Below are 19,121 nucleotides of genomic sequence, written 5' to 3'. Positions count from 1 at the left end.
AGCGAAGGGTCCGGATGGGCATGAATTTTGTTCCAACTATTTTTATATTGGTTATTTAATTAATTGTTTCTCTAAAAATAAATGCTGTGCCCCCCCCCCCCACATACCCACAACAAGAAACACGGTGTGGTGTCCATTGATGGCTGGTTTAATTTTGCAAGGATTTAAAATTTCCAGGTCAAGAGCCTGAATATTTTGGGCTGAGTTTACAAGTCCCTACAGTCAAAGGCAGCACTCCAAGGTTTCAGTAAAAATCAAAAGAAAGTCCTCTTTATTACATATCTCAATACAGCAACGTTTCGGCTCGGTGTGAGCCTTTTTCAAGCCATCTATCTATCTCATTTCTACGAATGGAAAAGGCAGGCAGCACTCCAAGGTTCAAATCAAACGTGAGTGATTTTTATTGAAACGGGTAGCGACGTTTCGGTGTTGGACATCTTTTTCACGCCTTTTGTTGCTACCCGTTTCAATAAAAATCACTCACGTTTGATTTGAACCTTGGAGTGCTGCCTGCCTTTTCCATTCGTTGACTACAAACCAGGATCAAGCCGAAATCCTTGGAGGCATTGCACCCCTCCTTCTCAGGAGTCACTTTACTGTGCGGACTTGAACTTTTTCCATTTTATCATCATATCTATGTATCTATCTATCTATTATCTATCTCATATCTATCTTCTATGGGGCAGATTTATCTTCGTCTGATGCTCCTTTTTTGGTTGTATTTTAGTGACTTTCTGGGCGTATATGGGTATTTGTGAAGTGTTTTGCAACTTTTTCCAGCAGTGCGCCTGAGTTCGCCGTATAGCAGTAATTTGGCTTTGCACCTAATTTGTCTTTGTATTTCTCCCGCTCCTGATTTAACATTGATTTGCACCTAAAAGGATGGAAATAATTTCTTAAAAACACTCCAGTCCTGACCGTGCTTAGGAAAGGCAATGGTGCGAGTTCCGCAAAAATTTGCACCTAAATCTCAGAAGAAATCTGCATTTGACAAAGAGCCAAAACTACAAAGACAAATCAGGGGCAAATATAGACTCACAAAGCCACAAAAGAGGTCTCTCTCTTTCTTTGTATTTATCTCTCTCTTTCTTTATCTCTCTCGCTCTCCCTCTTTCTTTCTCTCTCTTTAGCTCTCCCTCTTTCTTTCTTTCTCTCTCTTTAGCTCTCCCTCTTTCTTTCTCTCTCTCTCTCTCTTTAGCTCTCCCTCTTTCTTTCTTTCTTTCTTTCTTTCTTTTTCTCTTGCTCTCTCTTTAGCTCTCCCTCTTTCTTTCTCTCTCTTTTTCTCGTCTGTGTGCAGCGCCACCACATGGCCATTTGGTCACATTAGACCTCGTGTATTACTCGCCATCACCTGACACTCTACATGTACTTTTCCATAGGGCACAGCGCCCCCTGGTGATTATAGATATCGGTACACAAGGAGGAGTTGTCATCATTGTAAGAATTATAAAGTTTTTTTGAAACCGACAGTTGCCATGCCGACGGTCAGCTGACCCGAACGTCACGTGACTGTAGTGTGTACTGCCGGAGGTAATGATGAGGAGCTGACAGTGCGGAGGAGCAGGAAGTGTACGAGGACTGCGGCCGGGACTGAGCTAGGATGTGAGTACCGGCTACCGGCGGGAGAGGGACAATATTATGTGTATCACAAGGACAGTAATATCAGTACGGGGGGAGGAGAAGGACAATATTATATCATATGTGTATTATCAGGGCAGTAGTGTCAGTATGGGGGGAGGAGAGGGACAATATTATATCATATGTGTATTATCAGGGTAGTAATGTCAGTACGGAGGGAGGAGAGGGACAATATTATATCATATGTGTATTATCAGGGCAGTAGTGTCAGTACGGAGGGAGGAGAGGGACAATATTATATCATATGTGTATTATCAGGGCAGTAATCTCAGTACGGGGGGAGGAGAGGGACAATATTATATCATATGTGTATTATCAGGGCAGTATTGTCAGTACGGGGGGAGGAGAAGGACAATATTATATCATATGTGTATTATCAGGGCAGTAGTGTCAGTATGGGGGGAGGAGAGGGACAATATTATATCATATGTGTATTATCAGGGCAGTAGTGTCAGTACGGAGGGAGGAGAGGGACAATATTATATCATATGTGTATTATCAGGGCAGTAGTGTCAGTACGGAGGGAGGAGAGGGACAATATTATATCATATGTGTATTATCAGGGCAGTAATCTCAGTACGGGGGGAGAAGAGGGACAATATTATATCATATGTGTATTATCAGGGCAGTAGTGTCAGTACGGGGGGAGGAGAGGGACAATATTATATCATATGTGTATTATCAGGGCAGTAATGTCAGTACGGCGGGAGGAGAGGGACAATATTATATCATGTGTGTATTATCAGGGCAGTAGTGTCAGTACGGGGGGAGGAGAGGGACAATATTATGTGTATCACAAGGACAGTAATGTCAGTACGGGGGAGGAGAGGGACAATATTATATCATATGTGAATTATCAGGGCAGTAATGTCAGTACGGGGGGAGGAGAGGGACAATATTATATCATATGTGTATTATCAGGGCAGTAGTGTCAGTATGGGGGGAGGAGAGGGACAATATTATATCATATGTGTATTATCAGGGCAGTATTGTCAGTACGGGGGGAGGAGAGGGACAATATTATATCATATGTGTATTATCAGGGCAGTAATATCAGTACAGGGGGAGGAGAGGGACAATATTATATCATATGTGTATTATCAGGGCAGTATTGTCAGTACGGGGGGAGGAGAGGGACAATATTATATCATATGTGTATTATCAGGACAGTAATATCAGTACAGGGGGAGGAGAGGGACAATATTATATCATATGTGTATTATCAGGGCAGTATTGTCAGTACGGGGGGAGGAGAGGGACAATATTATATCATATGTGTATTATCAGGGCAGTAATATCAGTACAGGGGGAGGAGAGGGACAATATTATATCATATGTGTATTATCAGGGCAGTAATATCAGTACGGGGGGAGGAGAGGGACAATATTATATCATATGTGTATTATCAGGGCAGTAATATTAGTACAGGGAGAGGAGAGGGACAATATTATATCATGTGTGTATTATCAGGGTAGTAATGTCAGTTCGGGGGGGAGGGGGAGACATAATAATGATGGCTGAGCATGTCCCAGGTTATTTATACCCCGTGCTTGTGCTGTGTCGTGTTTTATGGCCCCACCACCTGCTGACTCTGCTCTTCTTCTATGAGATAACTCTGTTTTTCTTAGTTCCTGATATTGAGTGTAAAAGTCTCGGATTGTGTAATCTCGGCTGCAGATGTGAGCGATGTTCTTGATGTATGGGATATACTGCTCATACATGTTATCCTTATATACCCCTGTTATATGGAGCCAATTACTGGAAGCATTCCCAGCAACCATTGCTTATGTATATTATCTGGACTGATGCCAGGCAAGATCCTGGATTTCTTGCTTACAGGGAAATAGCAGGCTGAAAATACCAATGACCTATCGGTAGAATAGGTCGATGATATCAGATTGGTGATACCCAGCAACCCCCACACATCAGCTGTTCTTAACAGAATTGGACAGGTAGCAGAGGGCTCTGTTCTCTGTATGGTGGTCAGATCAGGTTACATTATATAGTGTCTGTAACACATGGGTCTGTAATATAAGGTCTGTCTCACCCCAGATCTGCAACGCCGGGTCGGTGACCCCTCGGGTCAGCTGCAACGCCGGGTCGGTGACCCCTCGGGTCAGCTGCAACGCCGGGTCGGTGACCCCTCGGGTCAGCTGCAACGCCGGGTCGGTGACCCCTCGGGTCAGCTGCAACGCCGGGTCGGTGACCCCTCGGGTCAGCTGCAACGCCGGGTCGGTGACCCCTCGGGTCAGCTGCAACGCCGGGTCGGTGACCCCTCGGGTCAGCTGCAACGCCGGGTCGGTGACCCCTCGGGTCAGCTGCAACGCCGGGTCGGTGACCCCTCGGGTCAGCTGCAACGCCGGGTCGGTGACCCCTCGGGTCAGCTGCAACGCCGGGTCGGTGACCCCTCGGGTCAGCTGCAACGCCGGGTCGGTGACCCCTCGGGTCAGCTGCAACGCCGGGTCGGTGACCCCTCGGGTCAGCTGCAACGCCGGGTCGGTGACCCCTCGGGTCAGCTGCAACGCCGGGTCGGTGACCCCTCGGGTCAGCTGCAACGCCGGGTCGGTGACCCCTCGGGTCAGCTGCAACGCCGGGTCGGTGACCCCTCGGGTCAGCTGCAACGCCGGGTCGGTGACCCCTCGGGTCAGCTGCAACGCCGGGTCGGTGACCCCTCGGGTCAGCTGCAACGCCGGGTCGGTGACCCCTCGGGTCAGCTGCAACGCCGGGTCGGTGACCCCTCGGGTCAGCTGCAACGCCGCGTCGGTGACCCCTCGGGTCAGCTGCAACGCCGGGTCGGTGACCCCTCGGGTCAGCTGCAACGCCGGGTCGGTGACCCCTCGGGTCAGCTGCAACGCCGGGTCGGTGACCCCTCGGGTCAGCTGCAACGCCGGGTCGGTGACCCCTCGGGTCAGCTGCAACGCCGGGTCGGTGACCCCTCGGGTCAGCTGCAACGCCGGGTCGGTGACCCCTCGGGTCAGCTGCAACGCCGGGTCGGTGACCCCTCGGGTCAGCTGCAACGCCGGGTCGGTGACCCCTCGGGTCAGCTGCAACGCCGGGTCGGTGACCCCTCGGGTCAGCTGCAACGCCGGGTCGGTGACCCCTCGGGTCAGCTGCAACGCCGGGTCGGTGACCCCTCGGGTCAGCTGCAACGCCGGGTCCGTGACCCCTCGGGTCAGCTGCAACGCAGGGTCCGTAATGCCGTACATTTTCTATAAAGTTTCCTATTTCATACATTGAAATGAATTCTGTGATGAACACAACACTGTACAGAGGACATATTCCTATCACTGCTCGGCATATGATTACTCTCTTGGATCATGGCCGCCTAAAGATGAAGGGTTTTACAAGTGGTCCTCGGCTTTGATGTTACAATAGCCTGAGCTCATCTGATGTAGATCACTGGGAGGGTTTATGGAGGGGGTGAGGGACCTCTAGACATGTCATCTTCTTTGTCATAAAGGCGTCCACATATCCAGACTTATCCGAAAATCTTATCTACGCACTGCAGGTTTTCACTGCGTTTCCAAGGCACGCCATGATTGCACTGAAAATCTTAAAGGGGTTGTAACTTATTGATTTGTAACCTCTGATTTGTTTCCTGAAGAGTTTTCACCCCTTTTAAATTCTTGTATTTGTCACTTGAACCATGGATTACTGACCCCGCAGCAAAATACTTAGTTACCTGTATTTGACACTTGTCTTGCAGGCATCATGGCCACCACCAGGCTGAGAACCGACGCCTACAATGACTACAGCTCCACCGAAGCCAGTCCCAGCGAGGAGAGCTCCCCGGGGATCATCAACAGCTTCGTCCCCAGGACCAGACAGTACGAGAGGCTTGGAGAACACGACAGCAGCAGCACCACGTGAGTTTATGGAAGGACATTACTACTTATTGTGACAATTGTTTACAGCATTCTCTGAGAAGTGAATAGAGGGAACTGCAAATGTCCTTTATTATTTTTTTAGTCTGGACCCTCTCCTTTCAGATATTATGACTTTTCCTTAGGAAATGTCTTAAAGGGAACATGTCACTTGCTTCCTGAAGGAAAGGAAGCATTGTGTTGGGTACCGGGTAAGGGCAGGGAATATAATTTTTTTTTCAAGGATATTTTGGGAAACATTTACCAATTTGCTGTCAGACTTTGCACGTTCAAACTGCTTGCACAGGTATTTAAAGAAGTGTCCGCACCACTTTTGTGGCGCGGCTGCACAAGTCATCATGCAACACAAATTAGGGGGCATTCCGGTGCTCAGTCGAAACCCTCGCTAGATTTAACATGCAAAGTCTGACAGAATTGTGTCACACGCCCCATGTTAAAGTTGCGCCAAAGAAGTGCTGCACTCTGTCAGAGCAGTGCAAGGGGGCGCCAGATTCATGGAGAATGGGGCCAGAAATCGTGAATCTGGCGCCCCTTGCACACTACACAGGCAAACTGCACATAGTACACACTGCACTGTTCTTAGTAAATTTGCCCCTTTGTTTTGATGGGGGATGCACCCCACCAATCCCTGTAAGTAAAATTTTGCAAGCAGCTGGTCCCTGGAAACAAAAAGGATGGGGTACACTGCCTTAGAGAATGATTGGAGTGACTGTGGGCATGCTTCACCCAAATAAAATACAAGTGAAGTAACCCTAAAGTTTGGCTGTTCCATGCTCCTCCAGACACTTGCGTGCTTATGCAGACTTTGGTGGTTAAACACTTGTCATGACCTCTAACTTGAGGTTTGGCTACATTTCCTCCATATATTATATCTGTGACTGTATAGGTCTATTTTGGGTGAAAACATGGGAACAAATTTTGGTGGTTTGGTTCTTTCAGTCATAGGATTATATTCGGCCACATTCACATGTCCATTTTTGTATATGTTCAGTGTAAAAGGTAGGAAGGCTCCCGGCATATACCCTGAGCGTGCCCATAGAATTATACTGGCAGACTGAGATATACTATTTGTCTCTCTAGCAGGAAATGTTGGATGAAAAGACGTAGAAGGCTGCTCTATATCATTCTGCTTCCTGCTGGCAAGCAGCGTACAGTATATGCTCGGCTGATGCCAGTTGAGGCTATAGGGGAGAGATGCCACAGTATGGCGTCCATCCCCAACCTCCGCTGAGCGTACACTGTGGGTGTTTCCCCAGTGATGTAACTTCCATTAATTGACAGCTGCTTCACTCTGAAGTCACCTTTCACATCAGCAGAAGCCAATCAGTGGCTGTTGCCAATGTTCACTCCTCCTCCTGCTTTCAGTGGGAGGAGCCAAACTGGAGGACGTATCCCACTGTATGAGCGTACATTACTATAGGCTGCAACCCTCCATTGTAAGGATGTATGAATCCACCCAACTGCAAAAAAAATGAGTTCTGAATGTAGCCATAATGTGACTCTTTGTGTTTTCAGATGGTTCCAGACATTTATACATTTACTTAAAGGGAATATTGGGACTGGACTCCTTGGACTACCTCTGGCTGTGAAAAATGCCGGGATTGTGGTATGTAAAAACATGGAAAACATTGCACCATTTATTTAACCTTGCACTTATTGCACTATATTCTAATTTGTCTTTATTGAAAGGATTTCTGTTCTTTTGCTGGTACAGACTATGTATAACCCCAGCAGTAGTGGCCAGGGGGCTGCCGCCCACGTACTAGTGGCCAGGGGGCTGCCGCCCACGTACTAGTGGCCAGGGGGCTGCCGCCCACGTACTAGTGGCCAGGGGGCTGCCGCCCACGTACTAGTGGCCAGGGGGCTGCCGCCCACGTACTAGTGGCCAGGGGGCTGCCGCCCACGTACTAGTGGCCAGGGGGCTGCCGCCCACGTACTAGTGGCCAGGGGGCTGCCGCCCACGTACTAGTGGCCAGGGGGCTGCCGCCCACGTACTAGTGGCCAGGGGGCTGCCGCCCACGTACTAGTGGCCAGGGGGCTGCCGCCCACGTACTAGTGGCCAGGGGGCTGCCGCCCACGTACTAGTGGCCAGGGGGCTGCCGCCCACGTACTAGTGGCCAGGGGGCTGCCGCCCACGTACTAGTGGCCAGGGGGCTGCCGCCCACGTACTAGTGGCCAGGGGGCTGCCGCCCACGTACTAGTGGCAATAGGTTTTCCCATTTTTCTTTTTTTGTGTTAAAATTTGGTGCCTCAGCTTATACTCCGGTATATACGGTACATAATGCTTTCTGCCACCAGAAATGGCTGATAACAGAGAACAATCATGTTACTTTAATGAGCTGTATAGATCTGCTCCCTGGCTTTGTACATGCCGATGATTCCCCCCCTCCATCGCTCTTATTAGCGTCCATGTTGGGGTGATATCCTCTTTCCTGTATCGGCTCCGGCCTCTTCTCCGGATGACTGAAGCGGCTGGAAGCTTTTCTTTGCTCTAGATTGTTCGTGACGCGGCTTTGATGACAAACTACTCTCATTTTTTTTTTTTGTATCCTGAGTTATAATTTACTATAATCATATTGTTTATACATCAAAAAGATAAAAAAAAGATGTGGGTCCTACTCGGGTTACCAAGCAACGCTGTAGGTCCTTCAAGCACACAATGCTTCCTCTGTATCTTTCACTATCATGTCATTGATGTATGATGGTGGGGTCTGCTGCTCCCCCCCTTACTACCTCCTGTATCCGACACAGCACCATCAATGCAAATATGGCTATGTCTGGTATTGCAGCTCAGTCCCAATGCACCGACAGACATACTATCTCTGTGCCTGGTACTGCAGAGGCTTTCACAGATGTCTCTTCTGCCTGGAAATTAACTTTGAATGAAATATTGATTGTCTCTTAAAGGGGTTGTCCACTTTTAGTAAATATTTGATATGGTTTGTGTAAGGAAAAGTTATACAATTTTCCAATATACTTTCCGTATCAATTCCTCACGGTTTTCTAGATCTCTGCTTGCTGTCCTGCTATAAAAGCTTCTATGTTTACTTCCGGTGAATAGAAATGTGTCCATGTGATGTGATGTGATGGACAGGCAGGTGCACGAGCCGATACTATCACACAACTCTTATTACTCTCTGTGATAATAAATGGTTCCTGCACCGGCGTGTACATCACATCACATGGAGAGATTTCAATTCACTGGAAGTAAACAAAGAAGCTATCTATAGAAGGACAGCAAGCAGAGATCTAGAAAACGGTGAGGATTTGATACAGAAAGTATGTAGAAAAATTGTATAACTTTTCCTTACACAAACAATATCAATTATTTGCTGAAAGTGGACAACCCCTTTAAATGTTACACATGCTTTTTCATAATGCTGGTAAGTATGTAAGAAGAGGGCCCATGGGCTGAGAGACCTCTTCATACATGTTTAAAGGGATATTCCCATTTTCAGCAAATTAATGTTATTGTTTTTATTATAAAAAGTTATACTAATTTCCAATATACTTTCTGTATTAATTCCTCGTGGTTTTCTAGATCTCTGCTTGCTGTCATTCTATTGAAATTTTCTAAGTTTACTTCCAGGGAACAGAAATCCATGGTCACACAGGTGCACGGCTCGTTAGTATCACAGAGAGTAATCAGAGCCGTGCACCTGTGTAAAATCACATGGACCAGGGATATAATGAGCCATGCAGCTGTGTGACATCACATGACCAGGGACATATATCTATATCTATAGCAGGACAGCAAGCAGAGATCTAGAAAACCGTGAGGAATTGATACAGAAAGTATATTGAAAAGTTGTATAACTTTTTATAAGACAAACAATATCATTAATTTGCTGAAAGTGGACAACCCCTTTAATGCTGCTGGTGGTAGTTAAATGCCGGGAGTACGTGGGTGTCGCCATCTTGAATGGGTTTTGTCGCGCCCTCTATTACATTACAAGCAATGATCGGTTCCCAATATGGCCGGCGCCACACAGGAAGTCGCGCCCACCGGGGAGGGCCTCGGCCCGATCGCATCGGCGTTTCTATGGAAACGCCTGCGATCGGGAAGGAGCCGCCGGTGTTTCACGTTAAATTAACGCAAAACACCGGCGGCTCGTTCCCGATCGCAGGCGTTTCCATAGAAGAAGCGGAGTAAAAAATAAAAATGCAAAAAATGAAAGTTGAGTTTAGACACAACCAATAGGGGGAATATTAGACCCCCATCTCAAGTGGAGACCGGTCTGCGCCATGTGAGGCCTACTTCCACCTAACCCCTTTGATGCTTTGGTCAGTGCTTACCATAACATCCAGGGGTTACACAGCTGGGGAACACATTGAAAATGTTTTGAAATCCCCAAAAATCTGTGTAAAACCTATAATGATTGGCTGTTTCTTGGTCAGACAGAGTGTTTGGTTACCAAGAGACTGGGGCAGGGTGTCCTTAGTAAGGTTAGAGGTCAACCAGTATAGAAATACTCCCCAGACCAGTTCTTCACCAACCCCCTCGCCAAGTCCCTGAACCAGCACTTCACCCATTCCCTCTCCAAGCCCCCAGACCAGTTCTTCACCACACACCTACCACTCTGGCCAGTAAGTCACCCTCCCTCTGGTCCCTGGGCCAGTAGCACTACATACTCATCCAATGTCTGCAGCCATCCAGGACCACAGATGCATGGCTGTCTGCGGGGACGTATATGCAGCCGCAAATTTACGGCCACATGCACGTCCCCATAGATGGCAATAGTGGCACGGCGGGCATACAGTGGCACACATGTGTATGTGTCTGGTATGGGGTTGGAAAGTAACCTCCCAGTACAGTGCACTACACCACATGTACCAGCTTATCTTCTCACCATTGTATAATACATTTAGATGTCACTTCAAGTAGTTATGTGCAGGATAGGTGGTTTAGGTTTGTACTTAATTTGAACTTGTAAGTAAGCCATCCACCTGTGTGACATCACATGATCAGGGATATAAGGAGTCCTGCACCTGTGTGACATCACATGATCAGGGATATAATGATCCATGCACCTGTGTGACATCACATGATCAGGGATATAATGATCCATGCACCTGTGTGACATCACATGATCAGGGATATAATGATCCATGCACCTGTGTGACATCACATGATCAGGGATATAATGATCCATGCACCTGTGTGACATCACATGATCAGGGATATAATGATCCATGCACCTGTGTGACATCACATGATCAGGGATATAATGATCCATGCACCTGTGTGACATCACATGATCAGGGATATAATGATCCATGCACCTGTGTGACATCACATGATCAGGGATATAAGGAGTCCTGCACCTGTGTGACATCACATGATCAGGGATATAAGGAGTCCTGCACCTGTGTGACATCACATGACCACGGATATAATGATCCATGCACCTGTGTGACATCACGTGACCAGGGATAAAAAGATCCATGTACCTGTGTGACATCACATGACCACGGATATAAAGATCCATGTACCTGTGTGACATCACATGACCACGGATATAAAGATCCATGCACCTGTGTGACATCACATGACCACGGATATAAAGATCCATGCACCTGTGTGACATCACATGACCAGGGATATAACCAGTCATGCACCTGGGCAACATCATATGACCCAGGACAGGTTTGTATCCACAGGATGTAAACACTGAATCTTCCTGTTAATTGACAGCAAGCAGAGATCAAGAATTCCATGAGGAATTGATAAAGTATATTGGAAAATGTTATAAATTTTTTTATTACAGAAAACCATATCAAGTGGAATATTTGAAATAATATTTTAATATAATAATATTTTTAATAATTTTCCATTCTCTTGCAGTTGGGACCCCTGAGTCTGGTTGTGATGGGAATCATCGCCGTTCACTGCATGGACCTATTAGTAAAATGTGCAAATCACATTTGTCAGAGGTAAGTGTATGACCCGGTCTCCAGTATCATGCGCACACTATCAGTAAGCAGCAGTCATTTGGGCTGCTCTTATATGTCATAGCTCCCCCTTGTGGTAGGGCATGACAGCGGGATGAATATTATGAGTGTAACTTTACCTGGTAACTAGAATCTGTATGGCACATCATAGATCCACTGATCATTCTTGTGTGATGATCATTGTGGGGTCTCAGTGATTGGATCTCAAGTCAAAAATATATGAACTATCCTTGTAAAACAGTGGGTTTTTTGTTTTTTTCCTCTGTTGATCTTTGTTTTCTTTCCCCAAGACACCAGCGGCCATTCGTGGATTACGGGGACGCAGTGATGTACGGTATGGAGGCCGCTCCTAGTCAATGGCTGAGGACACACTCCATCTGGGGAAGGTACGGAGCCGCAAAACTACAAGGAAGTGTCTCCCAGGGTTATTTAATCACACTGCTGTTCTCTGAGCTCTCTCTGCATTAAAGGAGCACTCTGGTCAAAGCTAATTCAGTGAATAATCCATGAAGGGAGGAGCCGGACTCGTAGAACCTTGATAGGACCTCATGCTCCTCCCTGCGGGTCCTGCACGAGGTATAATTCAACCAATTAGCTGTGACTGGAGTGTTCCTTTAAGCTTCTTCACAGCACCTCCCCTCTATTCTGAGTACTACAGCAGTCACTCGGAGAAGAGCAGACCAGTGCAGAGAGCTCAGAGCACAGCAGTGTAAGGACACACATTTAGTCCAGAAACTACAATATTGAACTATACAGATATGTGCTGATCTTCAGGACTACTGCCTGCAGCTTTGTGTGGTCCGAACTGCCAAAAAAAAAAAATCCCCTTTAACAATGTATAAAGCGATGGAGATGGGTGCAGTCCTACAGACTTTTACAAGGTCTGCAAGGTTTATTAGAGCCTCCCTGTTGTCTTTTGTCCACAGCAGATGCTATGTGTGTCCCCAACATTGTAAAAAAATAATAAACTCTATACGAGCAATCATTTTTTTTTTACTGTAAATTAAACAGCTCGTATTTGCTTGTTCTGTCCACAAGGGGACGACACCTGACAAGTGATGAGAACAAGCAGGAACTTTCTTGACTCTTCCTGTTTGCAGTCAAAAACTTGTTCAGCCGCTCAGGGAGTGGATATTTCGGATCTAGAATTATTAGGCTATTATAAAATGTTTTATAGATATTGTGATTACACTTTTGGGCTGCTGTAATCTCACACAGTGAAGAGGGAGTGTTCCTGCACAGTGTCACAGCTTGAGAAGCTACAGCACAGAGGGGTGCTGGTATCACCCCCCCCCCCCCCCCATTATGCTCATTAGCAAAATTGTAAAAGTTGATTTTAGAAGGAAGGAGACCATGGATAACAAAGATAAGTTTGATTGATTACCTTCTGGGTTTCTGATCACATGGTGTCCTGCCGTTGGGACCCCCATGAGTCCAGTGTTCAATGCAGCTTAACCCAATACTTCATTCACTTCTATAGGACTCCTAGAAGTAAATGGAGCACTCCCCCTCCCCTCTCTTCACTGGCGGACTGAGATCAAGTCTTTACATTTAATTTGCCACAAAATTTGGACCAGTTTTGATAACATATAACATAAGTACTGTCTCTAAAGGTCTCCCCTTCTGCATTCTCCTCTCTCGTGAGTTGTCACAGCCCCGCCCCCTATTGTCATCTCTTCTCCTTATGTCTGTGTCCTTAGGAGGACGGTCAGCTTCTTCCTCATCCTCACCCAGCTGGGATTCTGCTGCGTCTACTTTGTGTTTCTGGCCGACAACGTCAAACAGGTATCGGATGAAATCAATTATTTAGCCTTGTGTTATTTCTGTATTATTTATTATTCTGCCGAAGACTTCAAGATCAGGGCTCCACCTAGTGGAGATTAGTGCTTACTGCAAACCCTAAGGCTGATAATAGATAGAACCTTAAAGGGGCTGTCCAGCCTTTAAGAAATCTCTCCCTCTCCAGTGCCACCAGTCAGTACTGTGCCCCTGCTTGTTTGCAAAGGCAGGCATGCACCGGATATGAAGTTTTTTTAATTTTTTCCCTTTTAAGGCTAGACAACCCCTTTTATAGCAGCAGTCAGACCCCCATAAATCAGATTATTAGACCCTATATCACAGCTAGGAAATTATAATGAATCTTGGGACAATCCCTTTAAAGGAAATCCACCATCAGAATCCATCATGATAAACCAGGGGCACTCATAGATCCAGGCCCCGTGACTGTGGTATCTTCTTATATGTGTTATCCATGGCCTCCCTACTTCTAACATAAAAATTATCAAAATTTATGCTAATTCACCTGAGCTCTGGGGGTGATACCAGAGTTCCTCCTTGCTGCAGCTTCACGGCTGCCAGGCTGACACTTACTGTGTAGTGGGGGCTGTTCCTGCACAGTGTAACAGCTTGAGAAGTTAAAGCACAGAAGGGCACTGGTATCACCCCCATTATTCTTATTAGCTGAGTTGATTTTATAAAGAAGGCCATGGATAACAGATATAAGGAGATGACCACCGTCACGGTGCCTGGATCTTCTAGCAATGTCCCTGGTTTATCATGATGGATTCTGATTGTAGATTTCCTTTACAGCGATGATGGAGTGGCAGGTCAAAAAATGCGAACTACCACTACAATTAGTTCTGTGGGAGTGTCGGAATTTGCACACAGCACAGAGCTCCAGTACTTTTGGCACTTACATAGACATTGAATGGACAGTCTGGAGATACCTGAGCGCTGCGCTCTGCAATGGCCAATTCTTCCTTAGGAAAAAATGGATTTACAAGACGCATGCGCAATTTACCGCCCCCTCTATTAATGAGAGGGATTAAACGGGATTTCCGTTTTTGTGATCGGTGTGAGTCCAACCATTCAGAGCCCCATTGATGAAATTGTTGTCCTCTATCCTGTGGATACTAAATAACAATCAAATTTGATACAACCCTCTCTTCGTTACGATTTACTGGACCAAACATAGAACTACTGACCTGAATGGACATGTTGAGTTCAGATCACTAGTTCTTGGATCGGTCCGGTACATCCAAAATAGTTAAAAAAAAAAAAAAAAAAAAAAGTAGCTCCTGAGGAACAGCCATACCCCTTCCATTGTCCCCAGCGTCCTGTATCCTTCAGCTCCAGAGTTGGAATTTTTTCTCTAGTCCACAATAATCGGTATAATTCTGTTCTGATCTGTACTGTCACATGGGCGTAGCCAGTCTGCCCCAGCCCAGGAACTCCCATTTGACAGTAGAGAACCTAATTTGCATAGTCCTTGTACCAGATTTATTGGGAATGTCTCTGAGTCTCCCATAGCTAGATCTAGGGACACTGCTGGACAACGGGTCCAATACTGATCCAATGTGTTCTGTCCGTGTTCTTGCAGGTGGTAGAAGCCGCCAATGGGACGACCAACGACTGCAGCTTCAACGCCACCGTGCTCCTGCAGGAGAGCATGGACTCGCGGCTGTACATCCTGTCCTTCCTGCCGTTCCTCATCCTCATGGTGTTCATCCGAAACCTCCGCTACCTGTCCGGCTTCTCCCTGCTCGCCAACGTGGCCATGCTGGGGAGCGTAATCATGATATACCAGTTTATTGGAAGGGTGAGTAGGGGTACATTTTTGAACTGTAGTGGACATGTGCCACCCATGTCATAATAGAGGCCAGATGGCGGGGACGGCATTACCCGAGAGAATGAAGGGTCAGACATGTTGGATTTGAACACGCCTGACCCTTTTGTTCTCAAGTACATAAGCCATTGCCATACAATCACCAGATTTTACCTGCATTAAACTACTACCCCCATCAGGTAGGGTATGACACTTTCCTTTCTAGAATTCTCTCTATTACATTTACCTATAAAAAAAAATCATGTGAAAATGGGCAGAGAAGAGTCATATTTTACCTGAGATGAGTCAAGTTTACAGGCTGCAACTTGGGTTCTATATTATCTAGAAACATGATTCTGGTGTCATATTAAAAATAAGACCCTTAACTTTCAGAAGGTATCTACATAACAGGAGATACAGACAGTTCTAGGAAAAAACAGGAATTGGCTCTTTAACTGCAGCTTACATTTCCAACTGTGTCTTTATCTGTCTGTATCTCTGATTCTGTAACTCGCGGAACCACAGTCATGGTGGGATCTAGAAGATGAGATTCTTGTGAAGTTGAGCAGAGAAGAGTCATGTTGGCAACTTGGTCTCTGTAGTACCTAGGAACATGCTACTGGTGTCATATTAAAATAAGATTATCATTTTTACAGAAGAAAATGAGCACAGAAGAGTCATATTTTACCTGAGATGAGTCAAGTTTACAGGCTGCAACCCTAATCTTTCAAAAGGTATCTACAGAACAGGAGATATAGACAGTTCTAGAAAAAAAAAGAAAGGAATTTTCTCTTTATCTGCAGCTCACATTTCCAACTTTGTCTTTATCTGTCTGTATTTCTGATTCTGTAGCTTGCAAAACCACAGTCCTAGTGTGATATAAAAGATTAGCTCCTTATCTTTAATTTGACACCAATACCTTTTTATTATTGGTGCTATATAACAGCAGATAGGGGCCCCTGATGTGATTCTCCTCCTGTAGCCTCTAAACTTGACTCCTCTTAGGTAAAATTTGACTCTTCTCTGTTCATTTTCTCATGATTTTGGAGGAAGTTTTCTTTATAGATGTGACATTAAAGAGGGAATTTTAGAAAGGACTTTACATCCCCTACCTGAGGGGGTAGTAGTTGAATGGAATAACATTTGGTGATGGGTTTCCCTGGGTTCTGTCTGACCATACCCCTAGAGAACATATACAAATACATGGTCCGAAAAGAGGGGGAAAATAAAAAATAGAACATAAGGTAAATTTCCATTATTATGTAGCGTTCTTGGAGAATCTACTTCCCGCTCTGATGTATGACAGTAATAATTTGGAGGAATGTCATTCCCAGGAGTCAGGAACATTCCTGTATATTAGTATTAACCCCGTCTCGCACCACTCCCTTCCTCCATGAATTAAAATAAATAATTATTGGCTTTGTGTAAAACCCTTTCAGTTTACCCCATTTCCAACAGTCAGACTGATAGCCGGATAGTGACGCGCTCATCCCTTTAATGCTCGTGTTTTATGAGTGTGTGTGTGGTGTATTAATGATGACTTTCCTTATTCCAGGACATCCCAGATCCGACACATCTTTCCTATGCGGCCGGCTGGAGAACGTATCCCCTCTTCTTTGGGACCGCCATCTTTGCCTTTGAGGGCATTGGAGTGGTATGGCAATTACTTTAATTAATGATATTGTTAGGGGGAACCTGTCAGCAGCTTTTACCCGAATAAACGAGCAGCTCCCCCTCCCCCACTTACAGTATAAATATCCCTCCTAAAATTCCTTCTTTTAAGTGAAATCTCACCTTTTTGAGTCCGGTATTGCCTCAGATGAGTCACTTTTTTAGAAGCTGCAGGGGAGCATTACTTCAAACTTCTCTATGTTTGGTTCTGTTGCACCCAGAAAAAGGCTTCGGGTATCATTTTAAAGATCAGAATGTCGTCTTTCAGGCTTGTCATTTTAAGAGCAACATAATCAGAGATACCTGAGGTTAAAGAAAGAGGCAGGAACTGGATTTTTATCTTTACAGTTTTTACATTTCCCACTATGGGGCAGATTTATCAATCTGTCTAAAAGTCAGAATATTCTTAGTTGCCCATGGCAAGCAATCACAGCTCCCCTTTAAAATATTCACGAGCACTGGTAAAATGAAAGCTGAGCTGTAATAGGCTGCCATGGGCAACTAAGAATATTCTGACTTTCAGACAGCTTGATAAATCTGCCTCCATGTCTTTATCTGCCCGTATCTCTGGATCTGTGGATCACAGAACCACAATCCTCATGCTATCGAAAAGTTGAGATTCTTATGTTTAATATGGAACCAAAATTATGAAGGGAATTCAAAAAGACTGGCATTTAGAACACAGGTCTTAAAATGTTTCCCCCTGGCGGTCCTGTGATCGTATTCACTAAGAGGCTCCTGTGCAAATGCTGCCAGTTCTGACTTGTAGACCATATCGGAACTGGTGAAATTTTTGCTATAGTCTCTATAGTAAATGTACCCCCTCTACTCTGGGGCGCAGGTCGGAAGAGCCTTAAAACTGGCAAAGAAGCTGTAATGAATCTCCCCTTGGTACTAAAGATGGGGTACTCTAAATTGACACTCCCTCTGCAGCCAACTTGACTCACCTCAGACAAAAGTGACTCTTCTCTGCTGATTTTCACATGACTTTGCAGGAGTCTTTTTTTTTTTTTTTTTTACATAGGTAAATAAGAGCAGTTTCGGATAAAAGAGGGAATTACAGGACGGATATTTCATTTCCTACCTGGGTTGTTTGGAAAATGGGATACAATCTGGTCCCTATAAATTTCTCTTATTTTACCAGTTATAAGGGATCCCTGTTATTGCCATAAAAAAAATAAAAGGATATAAGTCAGCGCTTTAACTACTTATCATTGAAACATGAGATTAGAAGTCTAGTAAGAGAAAGGATTAGCCACATATTATTATATGACAAGACCAATGACACGTTATAGGGACAGTGTATATAGGGATATAGGAATTCCTCCCATTCCTGCTCTCCTGGTTACTGACAGACGTCTGGGGTTCTTGTTCTGACACCTTACACATGGGGCCTGTAGGTAGAGTACATGGGGGGATTATGTTACCCCCGCTGGCCCGGGCGGGTGCTCGCTCCCAGGCAGTAATTACAGGTTAGTCCTACATCTCCTCATATCGGTGTCAGTCTGCAGCCTGTGGCCACCGAGTCGTCCCCTGTGGAGCGTCGCTCATTTCCTCGGAGCCTCCTTATATGGTGCAGGAACGTCTTATTACCTCATATTACAGATGTGGCCGCCCCAGGGTGACAGCATGGCCGGGGGGGTCACCTCTATGCTGTCCACAAATTGCCCAAATCTGACAAGAGCTCATTGCCTTTTCTTGCTGTATATATGGGCACAGCACAGTATTACTACTCCTATCCTGAATATATGGGGACAGCACAGTACTACTACTCCTATCCTGTATATATGAGCACAGTACTACTACTCCTATCCTGTATATATGAGCACAGTACTACTACTCCTATCCTGTATATATGGGGACAGCACAGTACTACTACTCCTATCCTGTATATATGGGGACAGCACAGTACTACTACTCCTATCCTGTATATATGGGGACAGCACAGTACTACTACTCCTATCCTGTATATATGGGAACAGCACAGTACTACTGCTCCTATCCTGTATAAATGGGCACAGCACAGTACTACTACTACTATCCTGTATATATATCTGCACAGCACAGTACTACTACTCCTATCCTGTGTATATCTGTACAGTACTACCACTCCTATCTTGTATATGTATCTGCACAGCACAGTACTACTACTACTATCCTGTATATATCTTCACAGTACTATGACTCCTATCCTGTATATATATCTGCACAGCACAGTACTACTACTCCCATCCTGTATATATCTGTACAGTACTACTACTCCTATCCTGTACATATATCTGCACAGTATAACGACTTCTCTCCTGTATATTTATCTGCGCAACACTAGGGGTGCCCATACTGATCGTTCTGAGACCAGAAATCTTCCATCT

General features: G+C 45.5%; 1 protein-coding gene across 1 annotated transcript in view; it reads left to right on the top strand.

Moving 5' to 3' along the window:
- The first annotated feature begins 1,418 nt into the window (after positions 1 to 1,418).
- LOC140126287 (proton-coupled amino acid transporter 1-like) overlaps positions 1,419 to 19,121 on the top strand; it is a 41,224-nt gene continuing 23,521 nt past the window's right edge. Inside the window, exons 1-8 of the mRNA XM_072145551.1 lie at positions 1,419 to 1,602; positions 5,345 to 5,504; positions 7,038 to 7,128; positions 11,368 to 11,456; positions 11,765 to 11,860; positions 13,175 to 13,259; positions 14,854 to 15,072; positions 16,634 to 16,732. Coding sequence (XP_072001652.1) covers positions 5,350 to 5,504; positions 7,038 to 7,128; positions 11,368 to 11,456; positions 11,765 to 11,860; positions 13,175 to 13,259; positions 14,854 to 15,072; positions 16,634 to 16,732 — 834 coding nt within the window. The 5' untranslated portion in view covers positions 1,419 to 1,602; positions 5,345 to 5,349. The remainder of the gene's footprint in view (positions 1,603 to 5,344; positions 5,505 to 7,037; positions 7,129 to 11,367; positions 11,457 to 11,764; positions 11,861 to 13,174; positions 13,260 to 14,853; positions 15,073 to 16,633; positions 16,733 to 19,121) is intronic.

Source organism: Engystomops pustulosus, chromosome 4, assembly GCF_040894005.1.
Source record: "Engystomops pustulosus chromosome 4, aEngPut4.maternal, whole genome shotgun sequence".
NCBI lineage: Eukaryota > Metazoa > Chordata > Amphibia > Anura > Leptodactylidae > Engystomops > Engystomops pustulosus.
This window is presented reverse-complemented; position numbering and strand designations above follow the sequence as displayed.